Genomic DNA, 24403 nt, shown 5'->3' on the forward strand with positions numbered 1-24403 from the left:
TCTGTCTTACCTTTCACATCTAATCAGTTATACCAACTAATCAATTGATCTATCAATCAACCAACATTTATTAAGCACCAACCATGTGCCAGGCACAATAGACACAATGGAAATTTTTAAAAAGAATTGCTGCTTTCAAGCAAATGCTATCAAGTTCACCTCTGCAGCATCTCTTACATCTTTCCTCTCTTCTCAATTTTCATGCTAATATAGAACATCATTACCATATACCTCAGCCATAGCAATAATCTTCTATTAAGTTTTCTCCACCTTCTCCCCTTCAATTCATCCTTCATACTAGAGGAAAAATTGTCTTTTTCATCCAAAGATCTGGTTATGTCACTCTTTTGCTTAAAACCTCTCAATGACTCTCTAATTCCCTACTGAAGGAAGTCTTCAAATATAGGCTGGGTGACTACTTAGGGATACTGGAGAAAAATCTGATGTTCAGGTAGAGTTTGAACTAAATCTACTCTTAAGTCTCTTCCAGCTCTGAGATTTTCACTTTGAAGTTCAAACTTTTTATCCTGGTTTTAAAGGCCCTCCATGATCTAGTACCACTCTATTTCTCCAACCTTATCTGATGCTGCTCCTCTTCATATATGCTATATTCCAAGGAAAAAGAACTGAACAAGTTTAGGAACTTGTAATGTCGTTTACTTCTTTGTAGCCTCAAAGAATGCCAAACAGTACCCTGAATATAGTAACCTGTACTAAATAGTCGATAATCTGGTTATTACTTGACAACTGATAAATATCTGGAAAAGCTCTTTAAAATGATATTCATTAGAAATCAATCAACGAGTATCTAAGGGGCTACTATGTGTCAAGTACCAAGCAAAGGACATAAAATGGGCTCCTTTTAATAAATATTTCCCTTCTTTAAAAACAGTTTGAACTTCTAAATGGACACAATGTGACATGGCTACCAGAACATCTGGAATAAAATCAGAAAAAGCCAGAAAGCCCAAGGAATTTAATCTCAAACCTGTTTTCTTAAGGTAATACAACTGAAGATTTTATATCAGGAGAATGATGGCCTGTACTAGGGCTTCTTAAACTTTTTCCACTCTCTATCCCTTAAGAACTTCTTTAACTTAAAGACCCGTATGGGTCACAACCCACAGTTTAAGAAGCACTGGCCTGTACAACCAAAGCCAGGGACCATGACTCACCTAGTAATAGATACTTAAATTTTCCCCAAAATTAAAATGTGAAAGGAGAGCACTAGTCAATCCACCAGAACATCAAAATAAGATTAAACTAAGAAATACTCAGGGTGGAGCAAATACTGGGCTAAAAGTTAGGAAGATGTGAGGAAGATGACCACTTATACATATGGCCTTAGCTAAATAAAATAAAAGGGTTGAAAAAAGACAATCTCTAAGTTCTCTGATAGAGTTAACATTGTATGAAAGAGAGGGTCACTAGAAAAGTCCAAATCCTAATACTAGATATCGAAGAAATTTTATGAACCGCCCTAGAAGGGAAATATAGATAGAGGGATGTGTCAGAAGTTATGTTATTTATTCTTAGTACCTTTGTAGCCTGGTGTTGTCTTCCACACACATGACAGAACTTGCAGCGACGACAACACCAATTTTCCAGCTGGTCCTCTAGAGGGCGCTCGTTCTCCTCCAAACAGAATTTGTGGAAGGGCTCACAACAGACTTGGCAATACACAAACTAGAAGAGAGATAATAAGTGCATCAGTTACTACTAGAAATATCAACCAACCCTCCTTTTTTCCTTTTTGTTTTTACAAGTAGAATTTAATTGGTGAGATTAATATGTGAATGAAGCCCTAGAGACATTGATCCCCTTTTTTGCCTTCCAATTTCAGCAATAAATTGTTTCATACAATATAGAAGGTTTTAGAAAGCATTAATTTGAGGACAGTAAGAAAGCTCCAATTAAGACTTTTAAGGGGAGGCAACTAAAAATTTCTTCTGATCAAGAATCTTCTGGGGTTTTGTTTAGTTTTAAGGGAGCATGACTAAAATTCTGTAAGTCAAGCTCTAAGAAAACTTCTGTGCTGGACTAAGATCTGAAGATAGGATGATCACTGTCGTAAAAATTAATTTATTCTTTTGGACCATGTATTTATATATACTCTTAACTAGTAATGGATACATTTATAGCTATCAACAGCAAATGCTTCACCCAACAGATGGACTTATTATCCCATACACTATACTTGGACACCTAAAAGTCAGAAAAGTTATTCCTCCAGTTTAACTTAATAAAGCTAAAGCGTTTTTTGTTTGTTTGTTTGTTTTAAAGAAATAAGGTCTGCTCATAAACTTTTTAGCCTCAGTATGGCCTGATTTCTGGAAGTCTATTTCCCCTGCCTCCTGGAAAGTCCCCAAAGCCCTCCTCCATGCTGCTTCAAACTGGACACAGAACCTACTATATTCTAGCAAAATAGCAAATAATTTCTATTAAAACAGAACATTTTTACTGCTACACTCCTTCAACCTCTTAAAGTCCTGTTTCCTTCAAGACTGAGCTCACACATCACCTTCTGCACAAAGCCTATGCCAGTCTCCACAACTGCTAACTGCTAGTACCACTTCCCCTCCAGAATCACAATATATATATATACATATATACGTATATATATATTTATTCATCCAAATATAGATAAGTTGTATTTCCCAACAGCATATAAGTTCCTTGCATCGAAGGCAAGGATTGTTCGACTTTTCTCTTTGTATCCCTAACACAACGCCTCGCACAACTGTAAGTCCTTAATAAATACTTGTTGATTGATTGAGGATATGTTACCTCTACATGTCCACTGCTGGCACAGAGAAAGCAAACCACTCTTGGAGTTATAGGAACTGAGGTCAGGATGCCGAGACCACCCATCTCCCACACATTTTCTACTTCACAGTCTTCCTGCAAAGCAAAAAATTTGAACTTATAAATCTTCCAAGAATATGGCTTCGGGATGAAAGCAAATATTATAGTCATAAAACCACCACAATATTATTAGTTAAAAGCTCTACACTGTAGTGAATTAAAATATATGTTGTGCTACTTTAATTGCCTAACCTCAGGCACAAACCATTTAAAATTTCACCTTTCAATTCATACTAAATACATTATATCAATATAGCTGGAATTAAATTTCTCTTACAGCTCTATTCACTCAAGCATTCTTTCAGTTTGATAATTTCTCTTTAATAGAATTTTTTCCCCTGGAAATTGTCATCATCTAGTCATTTGTTACTGCTCAAGATGGGTCAAGCAGAGCTCCTCCTAAGACTCTAGCAGTGCAAGACTATTATTACAAGAAGAGACAAAAGTTAGAAGGAGTTCTCATTTTATCTCAAACATTCTACATTCTAGGCCCTTCAATTAGAGCAGTTTCTTAACCTCTTTCTGTGTTGTAGATACCCCTGGCATTCTGGAGAAGGTCTATTGACCCCTTAGCAGAATATTGTTTTAATGCATAAAATAGAATACATAGTGTTACAAATGAAATAAACTGTTTCGAATATTTATCAATTTTTTTTTTTAAATTCCTGGATCCCAGGATAAGAACCCTGGAGTTATTTGAAGAAATACAGTTCTAATGTTAACTGACAACCCATTATGTCCAAACTAAATCATTTGGCCCCTGTACCTTAAAGTCTACTCTGATCCTGTGGACTCCATCTGCAGGCAACTTTTGCTTGGAACTATTTCCATTGGAGAGGGTGTTGAGTATATTCAGAGTGCCATTCTCTTGCTTACTGACTGGAGGTGGTTTTTCCTAGAGTCAACAGGTGGAAACAAAAGCAAACCACAACTTCCTTGCCTACTTATTCAGCACTACAAAGCATAAAACTTTTAAAACAAAACTTATCTCGAATCAATTACAAAATTCCCAAATGAGAATTTTGAAGGAAAATATAAAGGACTTTGATACTCCTTAAAGATATTCTTTTTCTGTATGCATAAATTATCAAAGGAAAAGGAAAATAAAGGTAAGATAAGGAAGAGTAAGTATTATAGACTGAAACTATAAAAGAACTAGTTGTACAGGTGAGAAAGCACAATTAAGCTAAGCAGGCTGCAACATAGCAGATTCCTTGGGTAGCATCAGCAAGGAAAACTCCAAGAGGGGCAATCAAAGGAAAGAAATAATGGAGAAATGCTAAATCCTTGACCTAGAACTTTCCTTGATCTTTTAAGATCCTGGGACCCAAAGAAGCAAAAATGTAAAATCACTTCTGAACCATATGAAGAGCCATAAAATAGGGCTACTATTCTAAAGAAAAAAAAATTCTGAATTACTGGCATGTAGAGAAACAAATAACACCTTACCTTTTCTTTTGGTTTCTGTTTCACAGGAATACTTGGGCGAGGAGCTACCTTTTTCGGCTTGCTTTGCTCTGGTACTAAGGAATTAAGAATTATAAAAGTCAGGTGCAGTCAATCCTATAAATCAACTTTTAGGTAACAATGATTGCCCTAAATATGACTGATTCGCCTAGGAAATTTTTTTAAATCTAAAAATGTTTTAACTCTGGAAGAATTTGAGTAGGAAATTCAAGACAATTCCCCAAATTTGCTTCCCTTCCATTTATACTGTAATCATTCCAGTTCAGAACATTATCTTTTCCTATCTATACTATTAGTTAGACTAGCCAGGTCCTAATTAGTCTTCTTGCTTCTATTCTAACCATTTTTCCTCCTGAATAATGTTCCTAATTCACTGCTCTGGCTACTCATCATTCAAGTGTTTAATGGTTCCCCACTGTCTAAACTTTTAATGCTCACAGTCAATCACTTCGCAATCAAAGCCCAACCCAATTTTTCAGGCTTATGTTATACCACACCCCTTCAGGAAGCCTGCATTAAAACCAAATCTAACCATTCTCTCCTCCATTCGAATTTTGCCCTTTTCCTGTTCCTGTGGTTTTTCTCATGCATTCCTTTGTGCCTGGAATGGAATCCCTCTTTATTCTGTCTGGATATAGTGAAGTCCCTTCCTTCCAGGCCCAATTCAAATGCCAATTTATCCCTGCCCCTACCCCCTATCCCAAGCTGAAAGGAATCTCTTCCCTCCTCAAATTTTTCATAGCACTTTGTCTGGATCTTTCCTTTGCACTTACCACATTTTCTCCTATACCACAGTTATCTGCGTATCTGTGGTACATGTCTTATCCCCATTAGATTGTAATCTCCTTGAGACCATGGTCTGTGTCGTGTACATCTTTGAATCCCCAGCATCTAGCAAAATGCCTTATGAGTAGCAAGCACTTTATATTTATTAAGTGTTGATTGGGCAGAGAACAAAAGGTAGCTGATTTTTCTGAACCCAGGACTTAAAATTACATAGCAACAGGGAACACATTTTAGGCTTTTAGTTGGTCTAACAACACCTTAGAAGAATACCAATGTCTTTACATAATCAGAGTTTTATTTGGCACTTTTGGCTTGGGGTAAGCAATTCCTTCTATCTTCATTTATTTACCTGATTCTGGAGGTGGTGGAGGAGGTGGAGGAGGTGGTGGAGGTGGTGGGGGTGGGGGTGGCGGCTGCTGCTTTTTCTTGGGCTCATTAGGAGTGGTCTTGGGAGCTTCCTTTTTCAGTGGTGCTGTGCTAGGTGGCTGTGGAGGAATGACCTGTACTGGCTGGGAGACCTGCTTTCCAGTCTTCCTAGCAGTAGAAGTGCTGGATTGTTTATTGTCAGCCCCTGGAACAGACACATTTCCATCCTCACTCTTCTCTTCCACAGGCTTTCGGGGTGGAAGTTCACTGCTTTTCTTTGGGGCATGATCCTCTCTTGCTGGTGGAGTTGTTTTCTGGCTAGGGTCCACAAGATTTTTTACAACATTGCTCTCTTTCTTTTCACTGGTCTTGGTCTTCTTCTCTTTCTTTTTCACAGCTGGTATAAGGAACAAAAACACATATAAATAATACACAGAGAATCTTAGAAAAGTCATGCAGTCTCACACACTGCTTCTCTCAGCCAAAGCTGGACCTAAATGGCACAAGGAAAACTGGGGAACTGGGCATGACTTATCTTTATAGGGGAAAGGAACGAGCTAATCATGAGATGTGAACACAAATACATAGCATTCTATTAGCAGGAGATCCTTTAAGAGGCTCTTGTTAAAAGCTCTACCTTTAGCTTGCTTCTGCAGGTAGGCTTTGGAAGGCATCCATTGCAGGTTCTGGCATTTCCTCATCCTAAAGTAACAAGAGATAGACCAGAAAGCAAGTTACTTTGAGAAGACAGATAGTCGAAGGCTAATCAAAACAGATCTATTAATTTGCCCTCAAGAACATCTGAACCAGAGAACCCCAAGTCTGCTTCAAGTTCACCAAGAGCAAAGTTTATTGTTAAGGGTGAAGAAAGGAGCTACTTGAATTCGAAAGGACAAGGTCATAGCTTAATTTAAATCTCAGTCCTCAAGGATACCTGTACCTGTATCAACTCTATTAACTTTCCTTGGAATTTAAAAGATAAGCAAACACCAGCCCATTTCTTCAACTCAGAACAGGTATTCACTGGGGTAAATGTCCAGTTGTTGTTTATGTTGGAGAAGGAATTTATATTTAGGTATAAGGTTTTAACCCTACGTGATACAACTTTTAACATACAAGTGAATTAGTAAACAATGCTGGCAATAAAATTTAGCATTACTCCTTTGTGAAAGAGCTAATTTTGGGTCATACTCTGAACATCAAATAAGCTAGGAATATATAAATAAATAATAAACAAGTAAAAACAGATTCTTTATTTGCCATTCTAATTTTACATGTATACTTCCTGACTTTTTACATCATCACTTCTTCCTACCTTTCCAGTCTTCCACTTTACTCCCCTCTAAAATCTAGCCATATGGACCTATACTGGCATTTCTCTATCACAACCTTATATCTCCCCTATCTCTATGCCTTTATATTGGCTTTTTCCCATGCTCTGCCTCCTCAACTCCACGTTTTAGAATCCTAGGCTTCCTTTAAGGTTCAGCTCCAATATCACTTTCTTCAGTCCTTTCCCAAACCCCACCAATGCTAAAGCCTTCCTCTCTAAGGTTACCTTCTAATTATTGTGCATAACTTTCATATGTACCAAATAGTTCATACGTTGTTTCCCCCAATAGAAAACAAGTTCCCAGAAGGCAGGAACTGTTTTGGCCTTTCTTTGTATCCCCAGTGCTTAAGGTGCCTGACATAAACATTTAATGCTGCACTGATCTTATTTCATCTCCTTTTGTGTAATTTTGTCATTTAATTATTTGCTGAGCTGTGGTTTGCTTGTCACTTCTTTCTCTTCTGACTAGAGGGGATATGGATGTAATCCTTGCATAAAAATCAGATAAAGCTGGGGCTATCTGTAGATTTTTTCCCTGGAGACTAGTTTTCTGAAGATATGGAGAACATAGCAGTTCTCATAATATAAACAATTTTTGTATTACCTGAATCTTTATGCCATATCTCCTTGTATTCAGACATTATTCAGGTTGGCAGTACCAGTTCCATAGAGCGACTAAAGAATGTCCAAGTTATAAGAATGGAAATTTCTAATTTTAACTTTTAACATGTTAAAAAAATTCTACACTGAAATCCTATTCCAATGTATCATTATAGCAGAGGGGTTACACTGAGTTTATACTCATGAATGCCAATCTCACAAAAAGGGAAAAGTTTTGATTATAGGTACACCAAAAGACTTATGCCTGTTATTAAAAGATCAACAAGTTCTGGAGACTCATTACAAGGTTGACCATAGGATGATATGTTTTTCAGTCACATGCCATACTACCAAGATGAAGAGAAACTGCAATCTGAATTTGTGGAGGGAGTACTCACACTATAAAGATCACTATTATGTATTGAAACATAAATGAAAATAATTCATAGAAAGGGATAAGATAAGTGAGGGCAGGGAGTGAAGAAAGCAATTTTTATAGAATATACCCCAAATTTCCAGGATATAGCCTATATACATAATTTACCATAAGAAAAACGAAAAAATGATCACTGTGACCTACATGTTGGATCTGTTTTTGTGAAACCACTCTCCTGCCCACTTCAAACCCAGGACTCTATTCTAAGAATACTACCAATCAACAGCCCTAATTCTGCTTCTTAAGATCCAAATCTCCAACCAATCTCCAACCCAAGTCTCAAGATAAGCTTCAGGACCTTTAGATTCTGCCTGACAAAGATAAGACATACTCTTCTCCATTCAAAACCAGAGCCAAAGATGAAGAAATGCCTTTCACAGTACAGATATTCAATCTTTGAGCACTCACTTGCAGCACTGTTTCTTTATGTTGCGGCCACCAAATTTGGGTTTATCTAGACAATTAGTACAGACACCACAGTCCTCAGGCACCTGACAGCCTGGGCACTGCCCACATCTTCTTGATCGTCGTCCCTTCTTCACTGGAGGTTCTTGAGGTGCCTTGTTCCTGGTGACAGGCTTAATTGGCTTGATGGGTGGAGCAAGAGGTTCAGCATCTTCTGAGCCGGCGATTGATGACTTGTCTGCCAAAGAATGTGTATTAGATTTTACAGGCTTTATATTCTGTCCCTAGGGATTGGGGAGTAATCTTTTAAACCCCCTAAAAATGCATACTACTCAGAAATAGTGATTTTTTTTATCATGGTTCAGAAAAACAAATATTTTATAATGAAAAACATTTAAATGGACAAGTCAGAGCTTGCATGAAATAACATTATTTCAACTTTTAAAAAGTTTAGTCAAGCCACTATTTTTTTTTTTTTAAGAAAGAACCTCAAACATGTGTGGATAAACAACAGTTGTGGCCAAAGAAGAAAGAGAAACACTGAAAGAAAGGTTATTTTACTCCAGGGGTTGTTAACCTTTTTTATGTCATGGACCTCTTTGGCAGTCTGGTGAATGATATTTTAAATGCATAAAATAAAATACATAAGACTACAAAGAAACCAATTATATTAAAATAGTTATACTTTAAAAAAAAAACCCTACAAGTTCATAAAGGCAAGATTAAGAATCCTGCTTTAAGCTATAAAAGTAAGATCAGCTTTCTAGAAATTTAATGTGATGACACAAAGGACATATTGTTACTCATTCCCAAGATCAATCAAATTTAAGTATCTGTTCACAGGTCCCACAATCAACATTCCTATACTTACCATCATTTCCCATGGAAGACAAAATCTTTTCTCGTTCTTCCCATGGTAAGGCACTCAGGGTGGGCATGTCATCAGGAAATACTGCTCTCTTTCGACCAAGGGCAACAGCAGCCCTTCTACAAACATGTTTTATCCGGGGTCCTCGAACAGATGTCTCCGATGAATCACTTTCTTGACCCTTGATTTGAGATAGACAAGAAAAGGTAAGTACCTAAAACTTTTAAGTTCCACAATGATAACAAATATTCTGAAAACAGATAAATAAAAGGTAAAGTCATAGTACAGTAAACTTATTATGACCTAGGATTAAAACAAATTTCCAAAGCTGATGACATGGCTCTTAATGGATTGGTTGTTTTTAAAAGCGAGCAGGCCAGGATGAAAGACAGAATCTAAGTGGCCTCTAATCCCACAACAAAAATCAATTAAATTACCTAAAACCCAAAGTATCATGAATATATTACCTAATATGTAGGTAACTAATATGACTAAAGTTTCTTACATTTCTAGGATCAATAGAGGGATAAATGGAAAGACAAAAACAAACAAATGGACACATGGACCAAGACTGAAATTGGAATTTTTCTGGGTTTAAGGAGGAGTCAAAATTACTAATTAAATATATTCTATTACTCAGAGGCAAACTACTAAAGAGTAACTAGCATAGTGTCAGAGGTAAGCCTCAATCTCATTTTAGGAATACCCAGTTGGCAGAAGACCTAAATGCAAAATGTGGTCCCAAACTGAAGAATGTTAACTCTAAAGATCTTAAATATTCAGAGCAAGATACAACTCATCATTCTTAGCCAGAGACTAAGACTACTAGTCTACTAGTAGTCATTTTGCTAAATTAAAAAATAAGTCTAGTCTATCTTGAATTAACTTCTCTAGTTTTTCTCCCCCTCAACTTCTGTTCAAGTGCTTCTTATTTAAATCTTTCAACCATCTGTTATCTGTTGCTATAATCATCACTCCAAGTAAGAAGAGACTCTACTCTTTTCAGGTGTCACAATTATACTATTTTTACTGCAAAATACAACTTCAAAATTAAGTGTGTTGAGAAGTTGTTTCATAGGCAAGATAAAAAGAATACCTGTGCTTTGGGCTGGTCAGCTTGCTTGAGAGTCTTGCTTTTCTCAATCTTATAAAGCTGGGCTTTGGCCTTTCTTAGAAGGCTGGCTACTCTCTTGTCAGCCACTGGAAGTTTGTCTGCCTGAGCCAACATGGAGCCAATGGAGGAAGTGGAATGTTTAACAGTGCTTGATGAAGAAGCAGAAAGGCAGAGTGCTTTCTCCTCCAGGGATGGTGCAGCAGGGGCAAGGTCCAAGTTGGTTTTATCAAGGCTTCCTTTTCCCTTCTTAACAAGTATTTTGGTTTTGACAGCTGTTGTATCCCCAAGAGCTACAGTGGCAATGTCTGTCCCAGGATCAAGTGATGAGGATTTCTTCCGCCCTGTAGCTTTTTTGGCGGAAGATGAAGTGGCAACATCTTCAACAACCTTCTCTTTGGAAACTCTACCTATGGGAAACAAAGCAGAGCTACTCTGAATTTCTGACCCCTTTTTCCTTTTTTCTTTCCTTGATTCCCGCTTGTTCTCTTTTTCCCTCTCCCGGTCTCTCTCTCTGTTTTTGTCCTTCTCCATACTCTTGTCAACATCTCGCTCTTTGGACAGTTCCTCAGTGGCCCTGTCTTTGTTTCTCCCTCTTTCTGTCTGAGAGCTCTGCGTGAACCAGGGGAAGAGAGGAGTAGGACTACTGGATGAGAATGGCTCTGCTGGAGTGCTAGTCTGCTTCCTTGGTCTCTGATTTTTCTCCGAAGATTCCCCAGACTGTGTCAGGGAATGGGAAGGAAAAGCAAAAGTTGGGTTTAAGGCACTAGTGGCAAGAGGACTAACAGAAATGCTTAATGAGGAGGAGACAGAAGATGGTGGGGTGAGAGGTGATAGCTCAGAAGTACTAAGCCTTCCACTTCTTGTCCTCATGGAATGAGAAGGAGATCTTGGTTCAGATCTGATAGGGCTGAACACCCTTCTTTTCCTTTTTCTATTAGATACCCCTGTAGATGAAGTTCCAGCAGATGCTCGATTACTAGGCAAAGTTACTGACTCAAAGATTCTGGAGTGGGCCTCACTTGGAGTAAATCTGGGAGCTCTTAGAAGAGGACTTCTTTTGTGCATATCAAACCTAGTTCCAGAATGGAGTGCTGAAAATAGCTGGGCTGGAGCAGTGGAACCAGATGTCGAAAAACCAGAAGCAAAGCCAACATCCTCAGGAGTCAGTGGAGGGGGTCGAAAGTTATCAAATATTGGTTTGCGGATAAGCCCTTCTTTGGCATACTTCGCTGAGGAAAAGTACTGTGGCTCTGACCGAGAATGCTTTAGAGAGGTCCACCTGAACGTCGGTTCTCGTAAAATAGACTTTCGTTTCTCTTGTATGGGGGCAGCAGAGGCAGGCAAAAAGGGTGATGCTAAGGGGATTGTTGGAGGCATAAGCCAAGGTGTGTGGTCAGGAATACTGGAAGCTGGTTGTAGTGGTGGTGGTGGAGTGAGTAATGGTGGAGGTGGAGAGGAAGAGGTTTGTTGCTGGGGGGCACTTTGCAAGGCAGATAATTTCTTAGAAGCTCTAGACCCAAAGCTTCTCTCTGAGATTGAAAACCTTCTACTCCTCCTATCACTATTATCATTTTCTGGGGATTGAGAAATAGGTAATGGAGCATGTACATCAGGAGTATTACTCCGCTCTTCAGAAAGTGCCTGCATTTCCTCAGAGCCCTGAGAATCTGTGGATGTATCAACACTGGGACTGCTAGATCGAGAAGAGTCTGAAGACATCTGAGAAGAGTGCTGCGAAGCTGCACTTGATTTTTCAGAGGATCCACAGGATGTAGCACTGAACCTACTGTTCGGTGTAGACTCTAGTCGAGCAATTTTAATTGGAGGGTCATAATCTTCATCTTCAATAAACCGCCGAGGGGTTTTAATGATCCGTGAGGAGATAGCACTTACAACAGGCATGATGAACTGTCGGATGTTTTTGACCTGTGTTTTCACCTTTCTTCCTTGCAGCTGAGCTGCTTCTTTCTCAATCTTCTTTTGAGCTCCCTTTTTTGCCCTCTGCAAAAGTTGCTTAGCAATTGTTGCATCTGTCCTTTTGGTGGAAGGAATAATTCTAACAGGCTTAATCCTTCGAGGGCTTTGTCTAACACCCGCCTTTTCTTCTTTTGTGAGTGGTGGTGTACCATCCTTCTCTTTCCGGACCCTTTGGGGCTTTTCCAGCTGAGAGTTAATGAGGGGTGCTGAATCCGTCCTTATCCGTTCTGATGATGGAGGCCTTCCTCTCCGTCGGACAATCTGTACCCCTTTCCTCCCAATCTGAAGCTTTCCTGTTTTAAACTTAGACTTGAGAGGGGAGAGTTTACCAGCCCTCAACTTTTTAATTTTTGCTGCTTGCTGAAATGTAGCAGAAGGTGTCCGTTTAATTTTTTTTAAGGTATCTTCTTTGCTCCCCTTTGATAAGTCTGATATGTCCTTTCCTTGTGATAATTTGAATTTGACACTGCTAAGGGTTGGAGGTCTTCCTCTTCTCTTTTCTCCATTTTTGGAATCTTTCTTCTTTATTTTCTCTCCAGATTTAGTCTCTGGTTTGCTTAGAGGGGAAAACACAGGTGAAGAATCTGACAGGATAGCTGAATTTCGTTCAGAGATGCTTCTGGGTCTCCCACGAGGTTTTCGAGGACTAGATTTCACTGTGTATAGAACCAAAGAATGCAGAGCACACATTTAGTTTTGCAGTTTCAAGGCTAGCCTTAACTAAGTATATGTGAATTTAGCATAAGCTATGGACGTGCAAAAGGAAAAGGACTTCATTTTATATTGTACCCTATTTGGTTTTAATATCCAATAAAGCACTTTATTTTGGGTAAGATTTTCCTTCTCAAAATTAACCTTAAAGGAATGAAGTAAAAAGAAAATCAAAATAGTAATACATGTTTACAACGTAACTCTACAAAGCTAGTTTTCCTGAAACTTCAGATGAGCAAGAGAACCATTTATTCTGAGAAGGATTTTAAAAGTATCTATACTAACTCTCCACATTCCAACATATCAAGACCAAAATTTAAGGATATTTTTACACTAGCTCATAACAAATTTTTATTTGAAAATTTTAGTTTTGAGTGAATTTGTTACTTCTGTAACAATAATTAGACCAAGGGTCTGTGAGCAAGCTTCTAACAATAAATTCTGTAATTCTTCCAGTTCTGTCATTAATGTATAAAAATCAAGGCTTCTAGGAAGCTCTATCAATAACTTGTAGCCTATAGTCTTTATTATAATACTTATGTGTCAAAAAACCTGTTCTGCTGGAGTAAAATGATAATTTGCTAGACAGAAATACATTCAAAAGACACCAAAACAAGAGCACCGAACTCAATGAATGGCAAGTAATTTAATAAGGAAGTTAAGTCAAGTGGCAAGTCCACTAATCAATCTATTCTACTATGCTAAGGTTCTTGACCTGGCATGATCAAACACCCAACTAATAAAAAAATCATTAACTACCAGTTTGATATTATTACTGATATTGATACCGTTACTTGATATCATTAGCCATTAACTAAATCAGATTTCTTTTAATCCAAATGAAAAGATTTTGTCAATTTGGATTAGACAAATCTGCCTGTTTATCAGAAGATAAAAAAAAAAAACTATTCTAGGTACCCCTTTTCTAAAGCAATTCTTTTACAAACAAAATTCTTTTACAATTATTTTTAAAAAATTAATCAAATGCTGCTTTATCCTATTCTTTTCTTAGTCCAGCATACATGAACATTTTACTTAAATTTACGTAAACATTTTACATAAATGAACACCTTTACTGATGGGATCCAAAAGAGATTTAGCATGAACTCTCTTAACCCTTAAGATGAACACCCATTAGGCTCTGGAACTAATCTGTTAAAGCATGAGTCCATAGTGGTCTAGTTCTTAAGTTTTTGAAATATAAATGCTTTTCTCACTCATGAACTCATGGAATTTTTCCCTACCCACAAAGGACTCACAATCAAATCTAAACAACTGCTAATCACAAATAATAAAAGCAGAAGATGGAGTAATAGGTAGAAATTGCACTTCTTAAATAAGAATTTATTTCTATAGTGTTCTATTTTAGAGAAAACAAGATCTGAGTCTTTTAGGGGAAAAGATAACAAAAGAATTTTAGAGGAAATTAACAGTTATTATGAAACATTAAATGAAAACTCCTAGTAGGAAAAATATATACATGCCAAATTATGATTGTGATAGATTTGAACTTGACTACTCAGATAACTTCGCTAGCTCTCAGGACTGATTCTATTTAACTTTTAAAAAAAGAAATCTTTATATAAAACTATTAAAAATGGAGACTCATTACAATTCTTAGATCTCAATCACGAAACGTTCAATCTCTGCTAGGCAAATAAGTAAAGAAAATGGAAGAAAAGGAACCTGGGTACCAGTCCCAACTCTCCCACTAACTACGTGTGGGGAACTTTGGGTAGGTCTCATAATTTCTCTAAGTTTCATTTTCCTCATCTGTAAAATAAGATGTTTGGAATGAACAATCAGTATTGGTCCCTTTTTCAGTTCTAAAATTCTATGATTTTGTCATATCTTGACTACTTCCTGTGAAAAGCACCAATTATTAGGAAAATGCTTAGATATGACTGTCACCTGTCTCACTTAACCACAAAGTACATGAAGCATCACCATTCCAGATCTGTTACCTTGTAAATGTGCCTTCCAGGGAGCTTGTTGTTAGTTTACTGTATACTGATAGTGACATTTCCAGATGAAATTCAAATGCTTAGTGAAGGGCAAGATATGATTCAGTGCCAGAACTAACAACTTGATATTTAATGAGGTTTTCTACCCATACAGGGCAAGGGAAAACCAAAATACAGGAGGAATCACTAAAGGAGCATGGGCTGGGGAATAATTTCCAATGAACTATACTTCTTTCATTCACCTAACAGCTCTGCATGAACCATTCAATATTACTTCAACTTTTATTCTCAAAAAATAAGTTTGAGTCTGCCACCTGAAATCTGAGAGCTCAGGTCTGATTCTAGCTATTCTGCTTGATATCATAAAAAGTGTTTCTAATACATGGAACTTCATTTCAACTATTCATTTTAATATGCTCTTGCTGTTTGCCACATGCCCTAGACCAATAATATAGAATAATGATTTTACACATTTTAAGACTCAGAAATTACACCTGGGATAAAGGTCAAGACGGTAAAGGGACATTATGGGCTGCTAAATTTTTGTTTCTATCTACTAGACTAGTATTTCAATAGTAAACAGAAATTTGTCTACAAAAAGTCACCCCTGAATTATTTTCACAGAAGAGCACTCCTTATATAAATTTAAAGATACTCTTAACAATTTTCTTTCTCCAAAAGACTCTCATACCAACCAAGATATACTTGCCACAGTCTTGTTTCATACAGCAAAGAATCTAATGAATGAATAAAATAGGGTCTTGTAGAATACATAGAAGCACTTGGGTAATCATAGCTCTTATATTGTGTGTTTGAAGGATAGCCATATATAAAAAACTTAAAGGAACATCTCTTAAATAGATCAGATAAAGCAAGGTGAAACCACAAAAATCTGATAGTCTAAAATTCAAACACACCCAGGTGCATATAAGCCGGCCATACCTGAAGGAGACCTTGCGGGACTTCGCACTTTGACTTCTTCATCTGAGCCAAAACCTAAGAACTGCTCATCCTACAACAAAGGAAAATTATTTTAAAATCAGAAGTAATGGCAGGAAATTCGAACATATCCCATAGAAGAGTCCAAATGAGACATAAGCCAACTTGGAAATAGAGCCACTGCACAATAATTATCATTATTTTAGGAAGACATTTGAAAAATAACTAATAAAATGTAAGTTCCTGGAGGGCAGGGGGCAATTTCATTTTTGTCTTTGGACTTCTAGTGCCGTGTACGTATTAGCTTTTTCATAAATGTTTGCTGAAATGAATAACTGTTATTGAAATAGAAGGACCTAGCAATAGCCTTTGTTCCAGATAGATGGGAGCTATGTAACAGCCAAACAATGCACTGAAACATCATCCTTAGTATATTAAACACAGATAGTAGTCCTGTACTTTAACCTACACATACAATCCAATACAATAAACTACTTTAATTAATCCAGGTAAGTGAATCATTAAAATAGCAGAAAGATCCAATCCCATTAAATTTACACAAATAAGTTTCAAAAGGACTAAGTCACAGAGACATATGTATGGAATAAAATAAACATCAGTATCTTTCCTACTGAACACTGATAGACTACAATTGCTATACTTGCCAATTCTATAACACAGGACTTGACAGCATTAGAGGTGATTTCCACTTATTTTAGATTTATAGATTCTTAACATTCTACAGTTTTAAAATGTTTTGTGAGAAGGAATTTAATGATAGGCAGCAGCATTTCTGGAAGGAATAACAAACTGTATAGAGAATGAAATCATAGCACTAAAACAATAGCTTGAGGCCAACTTCTCATTTACGCGCTTACTACAGAAGCCAAAATGTATTAGCTCACACTTTTGGAAAAGAAAGAATAATGTTCAAGAAATATACTCTATTTAGGCAAAATGATTAGAAATTCACCACTAGTGGTGAATCTGAATCTGAAAAACAGATTTTTACATTCATAAAAGTGAACCTGAGTCCAAAAATAAAAATGTAGTATAAAAATAAAACGGAATTGAGAAAAGAGGTGTTTACTCAGTTAACTTAAAGCCAAGAATTAGGGGCTGATTGGCTTAATAATTTTTCAAGCAGAAATATTTTGTAAGATATGTTTTAACCTTATAATTAGGAGACTCATCTATTATAAATATATGTTTTCTACGGAGCAAAGTAATTTTGACTGAAGGAAGTCTCTACAAAGCAGAAATATGAGTACTAGAACAGGGTTCTATATAAAGTCATTTTGCTCTAGGATTAGAAGAGTCCTTGGGAATAGTTTCACTGAAGAAATTTTCTGTTCTCTTACCACCAGGTCCCAGAATTCCAAACTTTCACCATGGAGTAAGGGACGGTGAGATTTTTCAGAACAACACTGGAATTGAGTAAGGTCATCTGGGTCTAAACCAGATGGCAACCTGAAGGTCTCTGGTGGTCACAGCTCAAAAGAAAAAACTGGTATTGGCTCACAGGAGATGTAACTGGCTCCATATTTTGCTTTGTAAGATGTGGGATAGTAAAAACAACAACAATTACTTAAATTAAGACAATATGTAGTATTTCCAAAAGGTTAAAATTCTTTTCAAAAAGTAGTTCTTTAACAAAATTCAAATTTTTTACTTTTAAGAATGTTAAACTATGCATTAGCCGAAAACCAGAGTTTGTGTATTGTATGCTAGGGTATTTTTTTTAGTTCCTATACTCATCACTAAATTTCTAACTGTTCAAATTTCTCATTGTGAACATTATTTTGATGAGAAAAAAATCTATTTTCTGGTCCTCAAACCAGTCGGGCCATGGGGGGGGGGGGGGGGTGTCTACAAATAATTTGTGAATTGATTTTCAATATTTCTATTTTCAGTTTAATTTCAATATTCTTAAAAGGAAACCAAAACTGAAAAGTATTACCACAGTGAAAATTATTAATGGTAATGACCTCATGAGAGGCAGCGTGGTGCCATGGCTAGACAGTCGGCCTCAAAGTTAGGAAAACCTGGGCTCCAGTCCCATGTCTGACAAGCAGGAGGAATGAGCTGGTGCAAGTCATTTACACTTTCAGAGCCCCAGGTAACTCCAAGGCTATAAATTTCTGGCTTCCAATCTCCACTTGTAGGAGTTATCAGGCTAAATCACAGACGTAATTTTTAAAAGCCAATCAAAACTATACTTTTTGAAACAAAAATAGTAATATCAAAAATCTCATGAAGAATTGCTTCAAAAGGCTGAGAAAATTTTTACTCATACTATTCATGAGTGTTTCATATAATTGCCAGAAACTTTTGTCCTGTTAAGAATTTCACGGATAAATAAAATTTTAATAGCCATTTAAGAGGATAGGACCAGTCTGACACAAACATTGTTTTTTATCCTGTATTTTCAGTTATCAGTAACATTGTTTTTGTGCTCCAAATTAAGTTTCTGATTTATATATTTTTCTCTTTTTTACATTAAACTCACGGAACAATCTGCTTATTGATGAATTTCAGAGACAGGCATTTCCCAATGATCACTGGAGAACACACTGCCAATTACATGAAATTTAGTACTATCAAGTGTTGCAATGGTAGGCGAACATTCAAAGAATGTTAAAAGCTATCTCTAACACTAGTAAGGTAAGTGAAGTGTAACTTTTCAAAAAAACAGACATACACCACAAATTTTAATACCAGACTTGTGTTTGTCCCAATACCAAATTTAAATTCTAAACATTAAAAAGATGCTGTCAGTTCAATTAGCTGTACTTCAAAATAAGTATACTAACTAGACTGTTAAACTCAGAGTTAGCTAATTCTGCTTTAAAAATTTTTTTGCTACTCATTTCAAGTTGAAAGAAAGCAAAGCATTAGTTCATTTTTTCCTTCTAATGCAGTGGCTCGGGTAGGAAGAAAAAAATTTATTAAAAGAGTATTGTTTCTACCAGGAGCTCTTCTTTCCCCTGGAATATCAGCAGCATTCTTGAAACAAGTTAAAAAAATTCTTGGTTTGAAGAATCCACATCACTTAACTAAAACAAAAGTTATTATTATGATAAAGACCTCAAGTCTTCTAAACAAAGAGCTTCCAATTTTATTACAGGCCTTTAAAATCAAGGAAAGCTATGAGTTTAAGGCAAAAAAAGAAAAATATATAAAATATACCGAGGCAGGAATACAGCCTACAATGAACAAAAGGCTTCTCATCTCTCTCCTGTCACCCCTCCAGAACCCTTTGAGGGTAGCAGCTTTCTAAGACTGTATTTGCCCAGAAATCAAAAGATATGTACCAAAATTAACAAAAGGATGTGTAATGAAATGATCAATGTTTGGTACAATGAAACATACTATTTACTGTGTGCTTCAACAACCCTCAAAATGGAGCAAAGAACACATCACAGCTACACAAAATCAGGGTATGACTGGGAACTGGGTTCAAAGAACCATTTCTTACACATAATTTTGCCCTCAGTTAGGTATTCTTTTGACAGAGTTCCAGGACAAAGTAAAGGGAAGAACCACTAAAGCTCACAGATCAAGAACTAAATCACTAAGTTCTTAGACATCTTTCTATGAAAGATAAAAATACTGAGATAAAATATTTATTTTAAAAAATTAATCACTATAAGTAAATGAGTGTTTGGCAAATGATTTCAATTATTTAATTTCTAAATAAAATTTATCTTTAAAACCTTTTACTTGGGGGTAAATGTTGAAACTATTGAATTATTTTTATGTGCTTTCAAATTCCTTCTTTTTAATTATTTCTAACTCTCTGGGAAGTAATGGATATTACAGAATAATTCCCAGGATACCTTTTCCACATCCATTTTTCTTTAGAACCATCTTACAATTGAAAAAAAATTTTTATATCAGAATTTTAGCGTTGATTCAAAGTGACAGGCCTTTAAATGATGAAGTAATGCTTTTTTATTGAAGATAATCTGAATTAACTCATGACATACAAATATATTCACTGATAAATTGTTCTGATAAAACATCAAAGATTCTTGTTAGCAAAAAAAATGATACATTTTCAAAATCAGTTTTACAAGATTCTTAAAACATATCCTTTCTTACGCAGAGCTATTATTTTTAAATACCAATTAAGGAGAACAGATGGTTATTATTTATGTATAAACAATGTGCGTACAGAGGAGACTTTAAGACTATAAGCTGAAGATAGGATGCTGATCTTCTTTCATAGAGGAAGTCCATCAGAAGGGACTCTTTCCACCAATGAAATTATAGGTCTGGTTAAAAAAAATTTGCATATAATTCACATTTTCTGCCCCCAAAACTGAGAGAATAATTCTAGTTTTAATATTATTTAGAATTAATTCTATGAAGAATGAACCAGAATTAGATCAATAAAAAAAAATTCATTAAGTACCTATCATAATCTAAGCACTGGGAATATAAAGTAAAGTGCTCTGCCCTCAAAGATCTCACATTCTGATGGAGACAACATGTAAAAATAACTGGGTACATACATGACATATAGCGTAAATGGGAAATCTCAGAGAGTCCACACCAGCAATGAGAGGCCTCTGGTACAAAATGGGATTTGAACTGTGTAAGAAAATGGCCATAAAGCTAGGAAGGGGAAGGGTATTACAAGCCCCAGGAATAATACAAAAACAAAAATCAGAGTCCCTGCTTTCTCTAAGAATGCTGCTAGTTCTGGCTCATCATATGCCTTGTGAAATGATCAAAGTGCTGCCCAGCTATATTTCTGGTATTAACACTTACATACCCCATTAGAGTATAAGCTACTTGAGAGCAAGGACCATGTTCTAACCTTTCTCTGAATCCCTCATTGAGCCTGACACATAAGCAAAGGCTTATAATCAATTATTTTTTATTGATTTACATATCACTTAAACATCCTGGGCAAGCCAGGGCCTCTAGAAAGAGAGACTGAATCCATTAATATTCTCAACAAATCAACCAAGACAAACTAGTGAAAAAGTTCACTATGAAGGGACAATGTTCAGTTCAGAGGCATCAATCAGACTAATTTTTTTTTTGAACTGTTACATAAAATTGTGTTCGTCCTTCTACATAAGATACCATTCATGGAAACCTATACTCCTGTCCTTCAGAACTATAATTATGCATTAATTTAATGTTAAAAATCAAAGAGAGTTCAGTTAATCTAAATCATTTTTGTAGTGACTAGAAGGAGTGGTATCTCAAAATATAGATTGTAATTATCAGGAAGGTGGTAAATTTTTCATTAAAATATTTCCATTCTCTCTACCCACTGTTCCTCAGAGATGTAAATGAATGCACCAAAAATTAACTCCAGCATTTTCAAATGGAAGAATTATTACGAAATAAAAATGCCACAGAAAAATCCCCAAAGGACTCAAAGACTGTTAATCTTCAGTGGCGAGAGAACTAATATATATATATACATATATATATATATGTATATACACAAAGAAACCTTTTTTTCCTGTTTTCATTTTAGAACATGCCTATGTGTAAAGAAAAGAAAATTCTCCTTTTAGCTCTTCTTCCAGACTTTTTCTTTAAGTTGAAATTCATTCACCTCAAACTCTTGACCACCAAAGCTGGATATTAAGCAGTTCATTAAATAGCTTCCTTATTTACCCAGCACACCCTGTCCCAATTCTGGTACTAAATGGAGATGAGTGAAGAAGCAAAATACAAGATCACACCAAATACACACAACACCATTGCCCTCCTCCCCCAATCTTCCTCTTCCTAAAATCTTTATTTCCCTCCAAAGAATGGAATTCTACAGAACTTTGTGGTTCAGAACTTGGGTGAGCCAAATGAGAAAAATTCTTAAAGTCTCTCTTTTTTTAAAGTTAGCTTATTAGTTCTTTTTGAACTAAAGGAAGAGAGAAATTTCAGCATTATCTTTCCAAAGATCCAAATCTTGAAAAACTTACATTTTATAACTGCAAAAATAACATTCTACTCAAGTCATGCGAGAATAGTATTAAATATAAGGTAAGATCAAAACTATACCTAATACTTTTTCCTATCACCCTTTAAAAAATTCACTCTTTACTCATTTTATACATCTATTGGATATCTACTATTTAAGGCTATTTTGGGGTGTTAGATTGATATCTAGTAAATACTGACAGGCCATATAGTTTAAAACAAGTAATTAAGAACAGATATTTTTAATGATACTCACAGGTACACTGTGCATCTTGATAGCTATAATTAAAAAACAGTAACACCACCCCTTTGGGAATTTATTCCACAGTAAGAAATCAATACTTCTGGCACATTTCCTTTTATAGCTATATTTATGAAAAGCTTTTTACTAGACCTAAATCTTTGAAATAGTTAATGATGTTCAAACATAACTGGGATTATTTAGAAGCAAAAGGACTGTGAATATTATAGAAAAAAATCAAAATACTGCAATTATTTAAGGTCAACATTTATTCAATACCTATTTTATATATAGTACTAGACACTGTGAAAAGGAAGGTTCCAAAGAATAAGAAAGCATGGTCTGATATTCTTAAATTCCAGTTGCTGGGAAAGACAAAATTAAGAAATGAGCTGTGAATAGCAATACAAAGTTTCATCAAATGCAATTTAATAAACTATATGTACACATCAACATACACTAATATACTTAGAATTAAATACATATGTGCTGAAGAGATGCACAGTAAAGAAATAATTACAGCAGAATATTTAACCTAGGAAGAGTTTCTGGAGAAATTAATTTTAAGCCAAGGCTTGAAAGAAATGTTAATAACAATAACTGACATTTATACAGCACTTTAAGGTTTACAAAGTTCCTTATGCTATTGACATGACATGGTCAGGAAGAGGAGGAATGTGTTCAAGGTAGGAAAAAAAGATGCTAAAGAAGAGAAGTATGAATTAGCAAGCCCCAACTAGCCACACTGAAGTGGACAGGTAATAAAGAAAGGAAGAACAGTTGGCTTATACATAGGAGGCACTTAAGTCTGCTGAATTAACCTGGAAAAAGCACAGGACAAGGAGTTTATAAAGGGCTTTCAATTCTAGAAGGTCAGAATGACATTCTTTTTCTTCTTAGAAAGAGGGAACTAATATGGGGGAAAAGAGAAAGGAATAAGTACTTATGTAGCACCACTGTGTTAAACACTTTTTACAAATAGCTCATGTAATTCTTACAACCCTGTGAAGTAGGCACTATTATATAGATGAGGCACCATTTTATAGATGAAGAAACTAAGGCAGAGATAATGAATTTTAAATGACTTGCCCAGGATCCCACAATTAGGAAGTGTTTCAGGCCGAACTTAAATTCAAGTCTTATAGACTCCAGGTCCAATTCTCTATACACTCTACCATTTAGTTTCCTGTCTTACTAATGCTTTAAAAAAATAAAGCTATTACTTCCCAATAACTCTGTCCCATCCCACATAGATGTTCCTTTGTAACAAAATACAGTTAAACAAAGAAAATCAACACATTATACCTCTTTCAGTACCCATAGTCCACTACCTCTCCTATCACAGGTTCCCAAGCATAGAAAAAACATGATAATATTTTATGAATATTACTCTAGATGTAGTACATATGAATAACTGGAAAGACAGACCTGGAGTTGACCAGATAAAAAGTCACTATAATAATCTAAGTATCAACTGTCTCCCCTTCTCCCCTTTTTGGAAAGGTTTAGGAACTACAAAGGACAAATATTGAGTCTCATTTTATTACAAAATAATAGGTTTCAAGAAGAGTCAATTCAACAAGAATTTATTAGGCACATGGCACTGTTCTAAGTTCTGGGAGATTCAAAAACAACACACGTGGTTCCAGACGTTTAACATTTTACAATATAATAGAGGAGATAAGAGTTCCGCAAATAATAATACAAATTAGACTACTGTAGATAAATAGGACTTTGATGTTGTTCTTTAAAGTATGAGAGCTAAGGAGGGGGAAATAAATTCTAGCTGGGAGAAGTCAGAAAACACTTTATAGAGGAAATGGCACCTACGTAGGATTTTGAAGGACAGGAAGGATTTTTAAACAGCAGAGATTGGAGGAATGCTTTCCAAACATAGAGGACAGTGAAAAAATGTGGGAAGAGGCAAGAAAATAGTCTAATCCACTATGAATTTACAGGAAATGCTGAAGAATCTCAAAACAACATAGCACCTACTTTTTTATCTTGTGTTTTTAAAAAGCTGAACTTACACCCAGCAATATCGCTTCTAGGACTGTATCCCCAAGAGATCATAAAAACGGGAAAGGGTCCCACATGTACAAAAATATTTATAGCAGTACTCTTTGCCCAAAACTCGAAATCAAAGGGATGCCCATCAATTGGGGAATGGCTAAATAAATTATGGTATATGAATGTAATGGAGTACTATTGCGCCATAAGAAATGATGAACAAGAAGACTTCAGGGAGGCCTGGAAGGACTTATATCATCTGATGCTGAGTGAAAGGAGCAGAACCAGGAGAACTTTGTGCACAGCAACGACCACAGTGTGCGAGAGTTTTTTCTGGTAGACTTGGAACTTCATAATAACGCAAGAACTTTAAAA

At 36.0% G+C, this 24403-nt stretch overlaps 1 protein-coding gene across 2 annotated transcripts in view; it reads right to left on the reverse strand.

Moving 5' to 3' along the window:
* KMT2A (lysine methyltransferase 2A) overlaps nucleotides 1-24403 on the reverse strand; it is an 82251-nt gene that overhangs the window by 37770 nt on the left and 20078 nt on the right. For both annotated transcript variants that reach the window (XM_072613035.1, XM_072613034.1), the window contains 10 exons: nucleotides 15835-15904; nucleotides 10223-12873; nucleotides 9130-9307; nucleotides 8262-8496; nucleotides 6122-6186; nucleotides 5468-5881; nucleotides 4315-4388; nucleotides 3632-3760; nucleotides 2788-2901; nucleotides 1540-1686 (listed from right to left, as the gene is read on the reverse strand). In XM_072613035.1, coding sequence (XP_072469136.1) covers nucleotides 1540-1686; nucleotides 2788-2901; nucleotides 3632-3760; nucleotides 4315-4388; nucleotides 5468-5881; nucleotides 6122-6186; nucleotides 8262-8496; nucleotides 9130-9307; nucleotides 10223-12873; nucleotides 15835-15904 — 4077 coding nt within the window. The remainder of the gene's footprint in view (nucleotides 1-1539; nucleotides 1687-2787; nucleotides 2902-3631; nucleotides 3761-4314; nucleotides 4389-5467; nucleotides 5882-6121; nucleotides 6187-8261; nucleotides 8497-9129; nucleotides 9308-10222; nucleotides 12874-15834; nucleotides 15905-24403) is intronic.

Source organism: Notamacropus eugenii, chromosome 5 (genome assembly GCF_028372415.1).
Source record: "Notamacropus eugenii isolate mMacEug1 chromosome 5, mMacEug1.pri_v2, whole genome shotgun sequence".
NCBI lineage: Eukaryota > Metazoa > Chordata > Mammalia > Diprotodontia > Macropodidae > Notamacropus > Notamacropus eugenii.